Genomic DNA, 19017 nt, shown 5'->3' with positions numbered 1-19017 from the left:
GAATCATTCATTCGACTCTTTCTGATAAAATTTTATAATGTGATGAAAAGAGACATAAGAACTATCCAAGAAACCCTACCACATTGTACACAATATATGAGGTTAATTGTAAATAAATTGTATACACTATTTAAGTCACGTTTATTCATAGACTCTAGAATACTAGAAGAAAATAGTTTCCCATACGGTCACGGCGGCAAATTTCTTATAGTAACCCATGTACGGATGTAACAAACGTTGAATAAGTACTGCTTATTGGACGTTTTTTTATAAATTTTAATCTTGAGGATTATTTAATCAAACACATCATTACCAAACTATTAGCGTTAAGTGAATGACTTGAAATATCGACCCAATATGTAAAGAAGTAGGTCACAGGTTAACTTGCTATTTCCGTAGGCATTTTTCGGAAATCGCCCTACCGGCACGAACCTTATGAATTTCCATAAAGCTTTTTAAATATTTACGACTTCTAGAACCCATTGAATGAAAGTATTTACGGCCGTGTTTATATCTTTAGAAGAGAAATTCTTCTTCCAATTGAATATAAACATATTTTGATGCACGTTTTGTTCTTTATTGGCCGCTTTGTAGAATTTTCTACCAGCCTTTGAGTTCAGATCAGTCCTTTTTCAACTATATAAATTTGTAATAAACTCGTACCCGTGCGCGATATTTCATGTGTTACATTTTATAAATAGAGTGACGCAAAGAAAAACAGATAAAACGGGAAAATGAAATGAATTATGGTTGTCAAAAAACAAATGCACGAGTAAGTAAGCTGTAAAAAATTGAGTTTGAAATTCTTAACCAAAGAGGAGATATTTGAAGTCAAAGTTGTCAATCAAAAATGTTTTGTCTTACTGGCCAGTTAAAGACAAAACATCAATTTCATGTAAGGACCTAATGTTAGTAAAGATTTATGCTTAGGTATAGTACGCTTGTACATAATATCTATTAATATGAAGCTGTTTGAGTTCCAATAACATAGTGCAACACACAAATTTTGTATCTGTTTCACTAAAGATATTTTTTTACAAAACCGTTACGTTTTTTCTAATTCAACCAATTGGCATATTCCTTAATCCTCAGTTGAACATAGAACTAACACTCTTTTTTAGACTAACGTAGTTCTAGTTCACCAAGATATTTAGGAGCATGAAACATTTATGTGTCCGTTTCGACGATTTGAAGGTTCAGAGTGAAAAGGTAAAAGCGAATTCCACAATATCGATGAGAACATGGGGTTAACCCAAATTTGTATATTTAAAAAAAAAATTTAAGTTAACTAAACAATTAAAGGCTAATAAATTAGTTAAAAGAATTTTAAAAACCCTATTTTAGTTTCTTCCTCCTCGTTTCTACGTCTAGTTTCTATGTGTACACCGAGATGGCGCTATCATTAATATATCTAGATTAAGCAAATCACACTGTAACATAAGTTTCATTTTGTAAGATAGCGTTACAATAGAAAAATCTCTTAATGGCGCAAAACACCAAGAAGTTACAATAAGATCTCCTAGATGGCGCAGAACACAATACCTTAAACGTTCACATTTTGTGTAGTGTGTATGTAAAATAATAGGTGACGCTAAAGGCACAAATTTATGTGTTTATTTGTATCCAAATGGTACAGGGTCTAGATCTATACAAAATGATAAATAGGTATGTCTTCTTGTGAGTGTGGAGAAGATATTGGTGACCACGACCATATTTTCTTTTCTTGTGCCCAATATGGCCGCACCTACTTTCTGGATTCCTTACAATTAGGTACTACATGTTCCGTTTCTGACTAAAATCTCTTTTCCTTTATCCTTTATTGAATATTTAAACGATCCTAGTGCTTGAATATTTATTTCAGTCATTGTGGTGACTGGTCGGACTGACTGTATGCGGTAATGTTAGTTATTTCGACTATGTATTTGCGTGTTGTTCCCACGACAATGTAAGTGCGTGCTCCTATTTCACGTTTTAATCCGTCGTCCTAATTTGGTTTTAATTTATTTTATTATTATCAATTAATACTTAAGATTTCATGTGGAACATGGTGTAATGGTTGCAGCTCCTTACGAACATTGTGTAAACCAAAAAACTTGGCGATTAAAAAGAGTGGCGGAGAGTTTATTGTAATTATTTATAACTGACGTTCATAAGTGTATCTTGTGTTATCTTTATGAATAAATGATTTGACTTGCCCTGACTTGTATTATAATGTTTTATCTTCTTTCACAATCATAATATTAAGATTTTATATGTTTATGGTCATATTTTGTACTTGCTTGTACAAGCTTATCCCTTTTTTTTCATTTTGATGTCTTTGTTTATTTTTTCTCGCGTGTACCAAAAGGTAAAAACTTGAAACTGGCATAAAGTTAAAACTAATGCCATATAAAAAATATGTCTTCTATCCTTAAATTAATAGATGGCGCTAATAGTGCATAAAAACTACTTGTTATTCTTGTGACTGCCAATTTTAAGGTACCAACACTATGCTAACTGAATATTGATATATATATATATAATATAAAACTAAAACATAATGTGATAAATAATAATGTGTATTTGACTCAATTAATTCAATTTTAAAAGAAATATTTTTTATGTCATATGTTTATCTTTTTTATTTCTGCTAAATTACTCTATCGTACGAATGGCCAAAGAATTAGCCAGTTTATTAAATGTTGTAACAAACACTATGGCTGAATATCTTTCAGTCCGTTAGTTAAGCTAGTTGGGTGCGACACATATAGAAGATAGCTAAAGGAAAATAAATAACACCAAGATATTTTTTAAGACTTTATTACGTCATTCATTTCAAACTACACCTTCAAAACTGTATTGATTATAACTACTATAAGCTATAACATTACCTAACATTTGACCGAAACCTAATGTTTTATGAAAAAATTTTGACACGTTTTAAGACTTCCAAGAGATTTCCCATACTAAGTATTCATTCCATTATATACTTACTACGTTAAATATGAAATACATGAGGAATGTACAATAAAAAATTATATTGAAACTTTGATAAGTATTAATCATTTTACCACAACCGCCTTTATATAATGACAATTGAATTAAATGTATACAAATTAATGGTGCAAACATTATAAGCATCTTCAGGACGAGTCCCTTAATTTATTGATGCTTTTTGCAGAAGCTGAAAATTACTTCAAACCTCTTTTGTTTTAAGATGCTACATACTATCGGAGTTATCATTAATTTCTTACACAAAACTGCACATACATGAATCATCCTATTTTCAATCAATAATACTTTTACTGTAATTTCCTCACGCTACTTAGTTAAAACGGTTTAATTTAGGCGTTGAGGAACTTGAGAATTAACTTGTAATGTGTTCACGTATGTTCTATGTTGGAATACAGAACATTTGTTACATAATTTATCTATATCAAGGGTAAATTATTACTTTGAGATCGTCCATTCCTTTGCATATAAATAAACTGTTACAAATAAATTCTCAAATATATCAAACACCAAACGTTAAAATTAGTTTCGCTTGCAGAAACTGCACTGCGGTGGTTTAGTACACATTAAAATGTCTCACATACATAAAATTCGCTCGTTCCCATATACAACTATTACTAACGATATACACGTAACAAAAAATATGTTAAAATGTATTTTTAAGTCTCAAACGAAGTGTTAGTCAAAATCAGGTACAAAAATATAACTAAGGTAACTGGATTGCTGAGGAAGATTACGAGATCACTTTGCTTATGAAATCCTTAAAACCCAGATTTTTAAAACATATTTCAATCCAGCGTTTAAATAAATCACAGTAAACAATTTTAACCTTAAATGCGATTAATGTATTGGACCATTTTACCCAAAAGAAAACCTCATTACAAGGCCCATAAATATTTCTACTTAAGTCTAATGTAACAAAAAATATAAATAAGTCGAGGTGTTTGTTACGTAACATGTGCACTCTATTTGATCGCACGCGCATGTGCCGAAACTACTTGATTAATATAGTCCGTTGGACACGCGTCACTACTCCCTCAACATAGACATCTTAAACCTAAGCTCGTGGGTGAAAAATCTAGATAAACTACAGTGCAAAATAGTCCTGCCTCGGTACTCTGTAACTCCCAATTCCCCGACTTCAATGTTGAGTTTTGCCGCTCGATACGATCACGGATATCGCGAGGGCTATATAAAAGTCAATATCGATGTTGGAAGTTACAGAGTACCAACGCTGTATCCAGTACAAAATATAAGGTACCGACTCGTACCTTAAATCGATAGTGTCGTGACAGCTTAAGCGATGACTCAGTTTTAATAGGCAAGTCAACGAACGGTCTATTTCACGTTTCCGTAATTTGTGCTTTAGTACATAAACAGAACCTTAGGCCTTTCGTTATTTACAAAAACCGCTAAATTATCGCTTAATTAATAAGTATCGTTTAAATATCTTAGTGATAAGCTACAACAAACCTTGTTATACAGATATGAAATAAATTACGATCACTAATAAATAATACAGGCTGCGGTCGGGACTAGCATAAAAAATGAGCGCAATACAAAAAGCCCCTTAAACTAATCTAACTCTTTGGTATTAACTGGGCACTAAACTACACCTAAACAGGTTCTAATGTATCAAAAAACCTTATTATTTACACTCGCCTTGACGCGAAGCGAACGCAAAGAAATCGACACCTCCTGGGTTTTCAAGGCCAGGAAAAAACGGATGGTTCCAGTGGATGGTTCCACGCGCTTCGAGGCCTCAAAGCATGACGGCCGGTAGTGGGGTCGACAGCGCCATGTGCTCTGCGCCCCTGACGGGCAGCCTTTGAGCTGTGACGTAATGCCTCATCAGAGCCGGGACCGTGGGGAAGGCGGTCGAAGCCCCACCCAGGGTGTATCCGTCGCTCCCGCGACATATACGCATGTGCATGAAGCCACGTGTCGATCTGGAAATCAAAAATACTTATTAACATCTAAAAATAATCAATATAAATACTAGGTACAGCTTATATAAAAAATTATTTGAGATAATACGAAATAGTCCAATATTCTAATTATAATAACTTTAAAAACTTAACTAAGTGTTTCATAGATTCAAAATAGTTTTTTTTTAAGTGAAAACTTCTTTATCTGCTTTGTACCCATTTTCGGAATGGGTAAAATTTTTTAAACTCGCGTCAGGACACGTGACCTGATCAAATTCGTAAGACGGATGGAGAGTAGACAGCTTAGCTGATAGCGCAATAAATAAATATTGTATTCTACCAGATAAATGATAGTACTTTTATACTGATAATTAAAGCAATTCGTGCAAAATTATTCCCTAACCATTCCAAATATGCACAACGTTAATATTCAAGTTTTCGCTTCTGCCGGCACTCCCGGAGTGCAACCCGTCGTTTCTTTTTATTTATAAAAATGACCATGACTTTAAAAAAACATTAGTTATTTATTAAAACATGTACTCACTTTAAACTTAGAGAATAATCATGTTTGGCGGATTCACTGTTGCGAACCAAGAATGCGCCCTCTTCTGCGTCTCTCAACAGACTTTCAGCTTCCACGCGCGACAACGTTCCATGATACCACCTGTAATACAAAACATCTACGTTACTTATTGTAATTTTTAAAACTTAAAGGAATTATTTCTGCAATACATGTTATATACATCTTATAATTAATAATGTTCTTATAATTAATAATTTAATTGCTTTGAATTATATTGACACATTTGCATGCTAGTTTGATATAGCTGATTGTGCGGTAGTTTTAATTCATAAAACCTTTTTAAATATAAATTAGTTTTAGGCTCTACATACATTCAGTTTGCAAATTAAAAATACTATAAACAGTATAAATGACATAATATAAATAAACCTACCCTTGACGGTCAAGTGGAAGTGATGCATCAACCAAATCTCGAGGCGGAGCGATGGGTCCCAAATTTAAATGTAATCCTTTAGATCCGTTCGAGCCACTGCTGCCGCTATTGAAATTCAACGTCAGCTTTTCTCGGTGTTTATCTAAAATATAAAAGATACATCTTATCTCACGTCATAAAGCTTTAAAGAAGGTTGCATTATGGAAGCAATATAAGTCACTTCCCATTATTCTGTCAAACGGGAGTCTATCGAAAACTCCTAACTTGACTGAACGTTTACAAATTGCCTGCAACGTGAAGGAAAAAGTTCCCCAGTAAGGCACTCAAGTGAATTAAATATAAGGGCGTCCGACTAGAACATTTCGTGTGGTTCAATCTGGACTCATATATCTTAATCGGTTTATTATTCTGAGTAAGTCACGTCAAATTACGAGAGCCTTTAATTTAATGTGACAGACCCTTTTACAGACAAATACGCAATTTGTAAATAAGCTATAAGGAAAATAAATTACCTTGGTTTAAGTCTTGAACGCTTTGGCTGGATGAAGCGTTCGATATTGCATCACCAAAATCACTGTTTAGTTGTAAAGACTGGCCGCGCAACTTTCGACGTAGTTTTGGCATATCAAATGGCAAGGTACGTAGATCAACTTCGGCCTCGGCCCGCCGTCTACGTAGTTTTGGCATATCGAATGGAAGATCGGATAGGTCCACAGGTTCATCCTTACGAACTTCCTCCGTGTTGCTATTTTTAAAATTGATGAAAGCGTTCCTCGAATCGACCCCCTCTCGGGAGTGAATAGAAATACCACTGTCGGAGCCTTGAATCTCAGTATCCCCAGGTGTCGAATGTCTAAATGTGAGGTTCAATAAATTCCGATTTTGCAAAGCCCGTCGTTTGGGCTTAGCCACAATTTCCACGGTGGTTTGTACAGTGTTATTCCCTATTTCACCGTCCTCGGGTGAAACTTTTTGTGAGTTATTATTTTTATTGTTATCAGACGTTTCCGACGCTGGCTCTTGTGAAGACTTATCAGATATAGGGCTTAAAATATGCAGTTTAGCCGGATGATGCCCAAACCCCGTCAAATGCATGTGGTGTGATTTAGCAAATGGAACGTTCCCAGAATCCGAGCTGTGTGAACTGAGAGAAGAAGAATGTCGGCCTTCAGAACTACTACTACTCCTATCACCTTCGCTATTGCTGCTTCTTAGTGATTCCATACTTCCTCCACTGCTGCTAGTAGCCATACTCTCAGTGCTCGAATACTTTCGACGAGGGCGCACTATACCGGGCCTGCCTTTAAACTCCATTATAGGGCCGACCCCCTTTGGCCCTGAGTACCGATTCAATTCTGGGGTGTCTGAATCGGAAGTGGGTCGACCCTTAATCTCTAAAAAAATACCGTCTTTTGACTGTCCTCTTTCATCATCACCATCACGGGACTCTCGAGATGAATCCCTGAGTCTCTGACCAAGATCTAGGTCAGTTGAGACAGATGCCTTGGCGTCTGTCATGCTAGCGTCGCTGCTGGTTGGCGTGTCTCGAGCCCGTAATGATTTTACAGGTAATCTTAAGTCCTTCAAACGTGGATGAGCCGGCTGGGATTGCGGTAAATTAGGAGCACTTTTAATACTATTCATCGCAGAGCCATCTTTTTGCTGAAATTTTGTCGGCAGTGGCGCTGTCGACGGAGGTGACGGTGTGTAACCTCTTAAAGGTAATTGTGACGTCGATGCTGTCCTATCATCATCGTCTATAATGTGTACTTTTTCTAAGTCTTCGGATAATACGGTAGTGTTTGTTTCATTTTCTCTTTTTTGACGAATCGTGGGTATCTTGGAACGTCGTACACTGTCCGTTTTCATGGTCACCTTGCGACGACCTTTGTAGTCAGGCTCACTGCGTTCAACAGCTTCAAATGCTGATTGCGCCGAGGTAATAAGTTTACGTTCCTCAGCCTGTAATAGGGCCGGGTGGTTGCTGACGCGATCAAAATCGTCCAAGTCGTCATCAGAGCGGGCAATTTTGCAGTCAAAAGCGGTCTCGTATATCTGTCGAGTGGTCATCTCTTGAGGCCAGCGGGGCAGAGGAGCCGGCACATAAAAAACACTACGCGACGCGTGATGCTCATCTACATCTTCGGGCGCGGCGCACGCGCAGCCGGCCGCGTCGCGCCCACGACGCCTCGGCGGCATCCACGCGCTCTCGCCAGACGAAGATGACGATCGTTCTAGCTCACGAAAGCCATCCTCAGCCACTGAGAAGCGTTTTGGCAGATTTGGTCTTTGAGCAACGTGGGGAGCGTCAAGGCTGGCTGACTTTCTGTACCTCGGACCTCGCGACGATGACGTTGAAGATGCTGCAGCTGCCGGAGCTGGAGCTGGTGCAGAGGTTTTAAACAGATCTCCGTAATAGTATGGACTAGGATTTCTGCGAGGGGCGTTAGCGTAGCGTGGATCAGAGCGTCCACTGTCGGGCGAATGTAAGGACGGTGCAGTTGCAAATGGATCGAATTCACCAAATTCGTCGTCTTCTTCTTCCTCTTCACTAGATGAAGATCGATCGTCTGTAGATGATTCTGAAACAAATAAATAAAGATTATAATTTAAAGTCAAAAATAACAATTGCTTTTATACAATACTAGCCGTTTCGCGCCCGCTTTGCTGGACGAATTAAAATAAATTTTATTATTCATTATTTTATTTTTTTTCATATTTTTATTATTCTTCTTTTTAACTTCCCGCTAAGAAAATTGAAATATTTCGAAAATCGAGTTTTTAACAGATGTTGACGTTTAGAGGTTCTAGGAAGCCTCCCCGAATGTTTCCACGGTGAAGTCCGTATGGATAAATTTTCATAAAAGTAAAACAGCAATAAAAAAAATGAAGGAACGTTGGAATTTAATAAATAAATAGCCATAAACCATCTAGGAAAAATTTCGCATCGAATGGTGGTAGTTTCATGTCGATACGATCAGTGGTTTAGGCGTGATTGAGCCTCAAACGAAGACCATTTTCATTATATATATATAGAAGATATATTTTCCTCTTGGCGTTGTATGGTTAGTAATATAAAGAAAACCGCGAAGAGGAACGCTTCAAAATTTAAGAACGTTTAGTGAATAAAATGTGAGTAATGATGTCGAAACCTACTTGTCTGCGTCTACGAATCGTCTCAAGTGGAACATTATAAATGACAGTAGACAAAACTCACAGTACATTATATGCGTTTATCCCTTATTTAAAACGTAACAACTGTATATCTAAAACATCTTATCTGTGTATTTAATACAAAATTACTACGACCTTATCTCCACGATACGCATTTATGCCGACAATTCTAAGAAATGCACAAGCTAGTTTTTCCTCCTTTGGAATTTTTCAAACCGTTTTTATCTGGGATTTATGCATTAATAATATCAATTCAATTCTATATTCATATTCGTAAACTTGTTGTTATTAGTACAGCTTAAAGCCGTACTCTTAATATCAAGGATAGACAATGATTGCGATACTAAAGATAATCGCAATTTCTGATTGGTTACCCAAAATCGACTATTAGAGGGGTGTGTAATATGACGTCATTACGTGACGTAATTACTTTTCCGCGTGACTGGACGTATAGCCTATGAGCACGAATTTATTTAATTGACACGATTTACATGTTTAATGTCTTTTCGAACTGTTTCCCCGTCTACGTTTAGATTAAATGAGACTAAAAGTTATTAAAATGTAAGCTTGTATAGAGATAAATCAAGAGCCACCTAATAGTTGGTAAAAGTCCTCTTCCAAATCTGTCTGTATGTTCGCGATAAATTCAAACACGACTAAACGAATGCTTTCACCCATAGAGATTCACGAGGAAGCTTTTGGTATATCTCTTGTAAAGGTTTTATGTACATTGGTTGGAATATAAAGATAATTCTTGGAAATGTTGGACAAAGTCCATCCGGGACCTTGCTAAGCTGGGCGAGACAACAACCGTGAAATTTGTTTTTTTTTTACCCCGGAAACCAAACTAAGACATTACAAAACTGGAGTTCGTTCGAGATAAATCAAATGCTTGAGCGGAAATGTAAACTTCACTGAGAATACTTGTAACATGACATCATAAATTCAATAAGCCGGAAATCCGATCTTGAATGGCCATAACTTGTGTTATGTAGTAGCAAAATAAGCTGGATCATTAATCCCACCGTTTTTAATTTCTTTAATCAAGACGACCTGGTCATCCATGTAGATTCAACGCCGTTAGACAATTTATAAATTACTAGCTGACCGGGCATATGTCGTTTTGCCATGTATATCGTTTATAATAAAAAAATAGGGGTTGATCGTAGAAGGGTGAAAGTTAGGGGTTGTATGTATATTTTAATGCTGTATCATAAAAAAATAAAAACAAAAAAAAATATCTAAAAATAAAAAAAATATTTAGGGGGATGAAAAATAGATGTTGTCCGATTCTCAGACCTACACAATATGCACACAAAATTTCATGAGAATCGGTCGAGCCGTTTCGGAGGAGTTTAACCACAACCACCGCGACACGAGAATTTTATATATTAGATTTAATGAAGTGTAAGATAAAAAATATGATTTAAAAAAAATATATGAGTCCTTACCACTTATATATTATATGCTATATTTATGATTTCTTATACCACAAACTAGTTATGAATATAGTCAAAGCGTTGTATATCGTGACGATATTTATTAATTTCATACTAAAACCTCGTTAATTGGGCAAAGCTTTTGTCAAACGTCACGTTTTTTTAAATTTCCTAAATTTCATTTAATTTATTAAACTGATTCGTATAATCGTATCGTTTACGTTTAACAAACAAAAATTTTACTACAACAATTTAAATATAGTTTGTAAAGGACATGATCTAATATTACTTATATTGTGATTAATATTTTGTGTTATTCGTTTATAGATAAATATGAATTATATCCTCATAACCCAGAATAACATTTTAAGGATATAATCTACAAAATTGCAGTTATTATTTACCTACCGCTGTGGAATACAATGGAAATTCTCATTTATTACGTCCGAGGATTTTTTCAGTCTAGACGAACAGCGCCTGATTAAAAGTTGCCATTGTTCATCACTAGCGCAGGTTTTATCTAGCCTAATTGTAAATTTCCAATCGACTACCTACTTTGTGGGACATTGAAGACTATTCACGGCATTCACAGAACATCAAATCATCTCTGACGCGAATTATCTCTCAAAGCAATGCAAATTATTGGTACAGACTTATTTTGAAATGAAGTCCCCGGATGAATGAGACAACGAACAGTTTTTGTACGGTGGTCACCAATAGTGATTGATGATTTAAATTGACAAAAAAATTACGACTTTTGTTAGACGGCGCAAATAATTCTGCCACATTACACGAAACTACTACGATTTAGACTAAAAGACTGATAACATATAATGTGTAATATTCGAATGAGTTCATTATATGTATATTAAAAGTTTTGAGTACAACTGTTCGTGAATTCAATCATTATTAGGAACAAGCTCACAGATACAAAACTAAACGAAAGACGGATTTAACGTCGTATCTATATACTAAATTAAACAATATACACTTATGAACGTCAATAAAGAAATACATATTAAATGCTTCTAATTTACATTTCAAAATATGTTCATTTCAGCGAATAATAAAAATCCTTTACCAATTTCACTTCATATTTGTTATCTTTTATTAAATCTTCTAACAATTTCATTAAATCTCGTGATTAATAAAAATATCCCGTTTAAGCTTAGCGAGCTCCAGCCTACTTATAAAATAATTCATAGCTCTTGATGTTGTCTTGATAAAAATGAGAAACATTTAAGTTTTTTCTTTGGGTCTAGTCTGGAGCCGAGAGAACAATGGTTGAAACAAGTCCGCCGCGATTGTGAATAAAAGAATAGACGGTTTGCTCCCATTCCTTAGACATGAGATGACGTTATACTCAAAATAAAATTGTAACTATATTATTACAAAATGTATCTACAAGCTATTAAAGAGACGTTATTATAAACTTCCTTGACAGATTTATTAGGTTTATTATATGAAAACTTGAAAAACTTGAAAACTTGAAAGGACCTATTTCTTGTGTGATTGCGCATCACTTACTCTAATGTTCAACATAACATTCGTAAAGAACAGTTTTATCACTGACATTTTTTAGTGTGTCTCATGAATGAAGCATGTACCTACTCGTATATACTATATTGAATTAAGACTGTACACAAAGATACATCAATATATGTTCCATTTAGCGTTTAAGGGGCCCATAGACAAAGAAACTTTGCACCAGGTGTGACCCGCTAAAAATGGTAACGTGATCAAGAGTGTACGTCATCCCTATTTCAAAGTTATATGTCGAAGATCCCTGTGTATATAAGTGATATAAAAATAAACTCACCAGACTCGTAATACGGCTGTGAGCGATGTCTTAAGGCCCTTTCCTGTCGTAAAGGCGCAGATGGTGCTGGTTCGGGCGGTGACTCAGCAGACCCTTCTGGAGCGCTCTCAGGACTTCGCCTAGACTCCGGTGCGGATAAATCAAAATCCGTGCGTCTAGCTGATTCGTAGTCAGCGCGTCGCCTCGCCGACTCAGCGTCGAAAGCTCGGCGTCCCGAATCCCTATCGTATTCTCTTCCAATGTATCTCCTAGATTCGTATTCGTAGGAACGCCTATCCAAGTCGTAGTTTTGACGTCGGGAATCGTATCGCCATTTGGTATCAGGGGAACGGCGCGGCTCTCTTGAGCGGCGCTTGTGTTGTGGTGATCTACGGGCTGTGTCCCGAGGTGTGCAGTATGCTTCTAAAAACTCGACCTGTAACAATAAAGTCATAATTATTTAATGTAATTACAATAGAACACAGACAAATAAACGAAAACTCTGTTCTCGTGTATGTGCATATGTATATATTCACATTCATTCATCAAAACAAATAGCTCCTAAATAAGAACCAATCAAATCAAAATACGTTTATTCAATTTAGATGCTTCTTAGAGCATGCTTATGAATGTCAACAACGTTTACAAAATTCACGAAAGAGCAAGACTACGCCATCCGTTCGCAAAACTACCAGGAGGCCTTGTTCTGAGAAGAACGGGCAAGAAACTCAGCAAGTTTTACCCTCCCTTTACATTACAATTATTCAAAGGAAAATATCATAAGATGTACAGAACTTGGTAATTAGGTACTTATAATATCATGAATTTGTCACTATTTTATTAAATAAATGTAAATTTGTTTGTTGTGTTGCGTGTTTTACCCAACTAACACCCAGGAACTCACTAAAATTTTGTCTGGGCTCTCTGAAAGCTTGAATATTTCAAAGCTAAATATTCAAATAAGGAAAGAAGCCCTTCATCACGAAGGTCGATTATGTGGCAGAGTAAAGTGGTAATAAAATGCAGCGGTCACATATCCGTAGACCGTAACGGTCGGTTAGATGTCTCTCCCCTCGTACGATCATTATTAGGGACCATTCCTGTTTATGAGAATGAGCATAAAGAATATTATGAGATATTGTACTCGATTAGGTGATAACGTTTGAAAAGACCGAAGTTGTCTCTCAAATTTACAGATTCTCACGGGATTCCAGAACCAATTTTACCTACTACCTCAGAATATTATTTTAAAGTAATCTGGTATAGCGACACAACAGTTCGTAAATAGTTTTCATTCTTACAAATTAAGTCAACAGTGTGGAAAAACGTAAGTACGAAACTTAACATTTAAAATGTATTTAACAAACAGCAAGTAACTTAAAGCACCAAGTATATCTTGCTAAACACCCGACCTCGAAACGTTTACGTAAACATGAGTTGAATGTACTGCATTATGCAATGCTTGCAAAAAATATCGACACCTAACAAATACATTCAAGGAACCTTTAACCATAATTATTTTAAAGTCATTAAACATGAGGGAGTCTTCAAAAAGGAAAAAGTATTGGCAACCGGTTTCATTGCCGGGAGGCTTTTCTTTATTCAAACTTCATCGAGAGACTTTGATGCATTGTAGCACGGTACCTAAATACCTACATGTATATTTACATAATTAATAGACCGCGCCACCCTCGTGATTTGCGTTGTCTAGAGATTTTATTTGCATATTTTGTTTTGACGCTTAATTAGTGTACTGACTGCTTTTATTGTATTACAATAGCTCATTAAAACTTCAGAATTGGAGATAACTGCTTGATAAAGTGGTAGTATAGTTGAAGTTTATTATACTTGACACAATGAGTTAGAAGTCAAAGAGTCAATACAACGTATTAGAAGTACGCGCTTTGAGTATGAAGCAAATATAACTATCTAAACAGTTGACTACTACTACTAAATTTATCTAAAAAAGATCGAAAATTTACTGTTGGAATGTGTAGCGTTAGATTGAGCCAGCTGCGCGAAAATAGCCAATTTGATCATCAATATATCCCTATCGTTGTATTTACCAATTCAAATCAATGTTAGCCCTGAATCGGAAGGGTTCTCTGAAAGCATCTGATTGAATACTGCTCAAACACAATTCGTGAAATTGTAAAGGGTTAATGGTACACTACTGCTCGCTTTCCGGTGAAACTAGGTACCCTTAAATATTGTAGTTCATTGTGTAAATATGAAGATAGTTAGTATGCGATAAGTGCCAAACTTTGTTTAATTTGTTATTGTAAGCCACAACATTCATATCTATATTATATCTTTATATAAATAAAAATGTTTTGCAAAATTTGTTGCTAAGCTCAAACGTTAAAGACGGCTGGACCAATTCGAGTATTTTTTGTAACTTATTCCTTGAACTCTAAGGAAGGTTTCTATAAAGAGAAAAATGACACGGAAAAACTAAAAACTAGTTTATTTAGGAAACACACGAACAGTCTTTATACAAAAGCAAAAAGTTCCATGTGTTGGTATGTAGCTAACAAAATAATATATAGCAAGGGAAATTATCAGGGTGTTGAAAAGACGGAATACAGAAAAACCTGTATAGCAGATATGAAATAGAAATAGAAGACAAATCGTAAGTGAGTAATAATATAGGAAGACCCAAGTTTACGTAACAATACTAAAGCGGATTATAATGCTGAGTTATACGTACAGTGTTATCAAGGATAATATTGATAAAGGTTGATCTGCCTGCCACTTGAAATAGTACACATCATTGTGATTATAGATAACTAAAAAGTATCATCAAACATTTAAAATTGTTGTCAAGTAACATTTTCTATGAAGGAAAATGTCAAAACTTTGTGGTAGGTATATATATTTTATCAAAACTTTTATACACTTAGGGTCTGTTTCACAATGTATGGATAAAGTACCAAATAGCTATGCAACACATAAATTATTTGGAAGATAAATTGTGCTATTTGACACTTCATCGGACTAATAACTTATGATGGACTTTATGTGACGAATAGCGCTGACAGTCGTGAAATGCAACAATAGTGTTTATCCTACCAATAAGTAATAAATAGCTAATTTGGAACTTATGTAGAACTTATCCGTACATTGTGAAACAGACCCTAAATATTGCTAATCAATAAAAAATATACTTGAACAAAATAATCAAACGCAAAAGATGGAGAGTGATTCACCGCGAATAAACGTTTGCGACATACGCAATCGCACAGACACCTGGCGCCTCAATTGGTGATAGTAAACATATAGTAAACTATATTACATCGTGGCATGTCTTAGTAAGTGTGTAAACACATAAGGTGATTTGATTGACCTTTTAAAAAAATATCAAAGAAACAGCTACAATCCGTTACGAAAGAGCTTACTACTCTTAGGTACTCTACTTACTACTAACAAAGTTTATATCAAAAGTCAAAAATCATTTAATCATATAGGTAACACAATGTACACTTATGAACGTCAAAAAAATAAATGTATATGAAATGCTTCTAACTTTACATTTAGTGCCAGTTCTCAAATCAAGGGCGTAGAACGGAAGAGAACTAGCAATAAACTCTCCGCCACACTTTTTAATCGCCATGTTTTTTTTACACGACGTTTATACGTTTATACGACGTTTGTAAGGAGCTGCACCCATTACACCATGTTCCACATGACATCTTAAGTAATTAATAATAATATCATAAATTAAAAACAAAGATTTTTTTTATCTGCATAGTAAGTCGATATAGTAATATTAAACCTAGTATTAATAGCGGTTAACCAAGGGTGCTTTGTAAACTATTTACTTGTTACTAGTTCCGGACAAAATAAAACAAAAGCAACTCTGAGCGCCATAACCTTACCCTATACATGACATGGAAAATAACACGATATAAATTTAAATTATATATAGAAAGCTTTTATTCCGGGTTCGCTATGAGTAATCCAGTATTAAGGATGTGGGACAACTTTCAGACGGCCACATGACTCAGCCCAGCGATGTATAAATACCGGAGACACGCCTCCTGGCCCGCCGAACTAAAATAGTTCACTGCAGTGTCGTATAACATAAATAAATGCCTCGCAATACGTCTGTCAAATATTCAGTTTCTACAAATTTATCAAATCCTATGAATTTAAAATAAAAGTTATAACCTTGGGGGTTACAAAAATAATTTGGAATGCATAACACAATCTTGTATATGTGAAGCGAATATAAGAGAGTTAGGGTCTGTTTCACAATGTATGGATAAAGTACTAAATAGCTATGCAACACATAAATTATTTGGAAGATAAATTGTGCTATTTGACACTTCATCGGTCTCATAACTTTTGATGGACTTTATGTGACGAATAGCGCTATCTGACAGTCGTGAAACGCAACAATAGTGTTTATCCTACCAATAAGTAATAAATAGCTTATTCAGAAATTATCCGTACATTGAGAAACAGACCCTAATACTAATAATTAAAAAGATAACAGATGTGTTGGCAAAGAAAACGGCAACATTTGAAACCGACTCTTAAAAAAGTAAAGAAATGGAAAACGATATTGGAATCAGAATACAATCGTTGCGGTCAATCCTACGTCGCCAAACCTTGTCTGGTCACGTTCTGCAAACCAGAAGCCGCAAACAGGTCTAACTGAATTAAATGCTCTGTACATCGTTTTATTCTTTTCACTTTCGCAAAGCCCACGAACGTGCTCTTCTATAGTTTCATACCCTGCAGCTGATTGTCTGACTAGTCGAATAACAGGCATGTAAATATTTTAATGAGTCTTCCAGTCAAGTCTAATATCACGTTTCTGCGAACCTAAACTCATCTAACTTCACTAAATTAGACACACAATTGTTGTAAACGACAAAACAAGCGGAGGAAATAAGCTTAATTACTAAGTTGCCAGTCCGAATCGTCCAGGCCTGGGGTCTTAAGTAGACCCTTACAAATGGAGGAAACAATTAAGGAAATTTTCAACGCTCCTTAGCAAAGTCCTTGATGAAAATTATGTTTATATATATAACTTTAACCTCAACCTGAGAACGAAGGATGCGTCACTTCGAGATTAGATTCATCTCATTCCCATTGTCCTTTATTTAAAGAAACTTTGAAAAGCCCATTCAGCGATTTGAATGCGTGTTCATGACATAAGGAAAGACCGGATGGTGAGATAAATCATTATGAATGACGAAAGGACTATCCTTATTCGTAAGCAGCTGAGTGAGCAAATTGTTTCGGAATGAAACATCTGTTTTCCTGTTAGAAAAAAACGTTATTGTTAAGGTCGAACGTTAGAAACTGTTTTTGAGAACATATCTAAAAGATACGGCGTCCGCTAAAACAAACTTTGCTCTTTGAACTCGTAACAGAGTTAAGTCAACCCAGGGGTTTGTTGGGGTCCTAATCAATATCCACTAGCGCGTCGTAAACAATGTTATATTTATTAAAGTAGTAGCGATGTGAAGATTGTCGCATTATATAGCGTTGTTTGTAATTTTAATGTCTTTCACAATCATGTATAAAAGACTTTGCGAATTTCCTTTTTCTATGAGGCGACGAATGAGGTAGCTACTCCGTGGTCAGTAACACGGACTTATAACTTGTCCGGCGTTTAATTTCAGACCGGTTTTGAAGGACGACGTTTTGGAAGACAAACAAAACGAACGAGAGCTAGCTCTCGCCCACTGCTTTGTATGATACAACGAAGAAAAAATATTCTACAAAGCCTGCCTACATATACATAATTTAGTATTGATCGAACTTGCCTAAAGATCTATGTAATGGTTGTGGAAGATTCTGTGATATGATTTCTACTGATAATTTGAGACAATATCATGTATAAAAGTGTAAAATCATGATAATACTTCATGTGTAGTTTGTTACATAATGTTATGTGTACATTAAATTCAATAATATGCAATTATTGCTATTTTGTTAATAGCAACAATTTAGAAGGCTGGCCTCTATTAATATTCTCATACCAATTAACATTGAGGTTTATGTTACAATCAAAATTCCATTCTAAGTTTGCTTACAATTGCTAACACCTGGTTTTTTACTCTTGTCATTGTTTCTTGTAGTACATTACAATGTAAAGATGAATGCTAGTTTCTAATTATAATTTATGTCCTACCTTATGTTAGAGTTCTAACTATGAATTACAACAATATTAAATTTATAGGCTAAATAATTGTTTTACTATAATCACTGAACTCACCATATGCACAACTAAAATACAGTGTGCTAATTGCTTCATCTTTGACATTAGCTTCTTATTAGAAGGCATTTTAATGTCTTCACGGAATCCAGTTCTGTTTCCAACGTATCGACCGTTTCACTAAATACGCACACACTTATAACTATTATCTAGAACTCACACTTTCACAAAACTTCCTATGCTATAGTTTTATTGTCGTTACCAAGTTTTTAATATACGCGTTTGGCAGTAAATCTGCGATATAAACGCCTGAAACTATTTGGTTGACTACTTGAAGAGTCCAACCGTGGAGTGTAGACTGACAACACTTCTCAAACACTATACGCGAATGTGTAAAACGGTGACTCATCGGCCCCGCATACTGTTTACCAAGCTTGAGTCATCGTGCGGTAGCATACCACTAAGCATACAAGCGCTTTAACAGCGCCACGCTATAAAGCAAACGTTAAACAATGCATATTTTGTAAGCTTTGTAGCGCTTTGTTGTACGATATCGACT

General features: G+C 35.4%; 1 protein-coding gene across 1 annotated transcript in view; it reads right to left on the bottom strand.

The window, feature by feature from the left end:
- Positions 1 to 2783: 2783 nt before the first annotated feature.
- Positions 2784 to 19017, bottom strand: part of LOC125050257 — a 106815-nt gene continuing 90581 nt past the window's right edge. The window contains exons 4-8 of the mRNA XM_047649985.1: positions 12308 to 12722; positions 6388 to 8457; positions 5876 to 6017; positions 5464 to 5583; positions 2784 to 4940 (exon numbers count right to left, since the gene is read on the bottom strand). Of these exons, the coding sequence (XP_047505941.1) occupies positions 4754 to 4940; positions 5464 to 5583; positions 5876 to 6017; positions 6388 to 8457; positions 12308 to 12722 (2934 nt within the window). The 3' untranslated portion in view covers positions 2784 to 4753. The remainder of the gene's footprint in view (positions 4941 to 5463; positions 5584 to 5875; positions 6018 to 6387; positions 8458 to 12307; positions 12723 to 19017) is intronic.

This window comes from Pieris napi, chromosome 6 (genome assembly GCF_905475465.1).
Source record: "Pieris napi chromosome 6, ilPieNapi1.2, whole genome shotgun sequence".
Classification (NCBI taxonomy): Eukaryota; Metazoa; Arthropoda; class Insecta; order Lepidoptera; family Pieridae; genus Pieris; species Pieris napi.
This window is presented reverse-complemented; position numbering and strand designations above follow the sequence as displayed.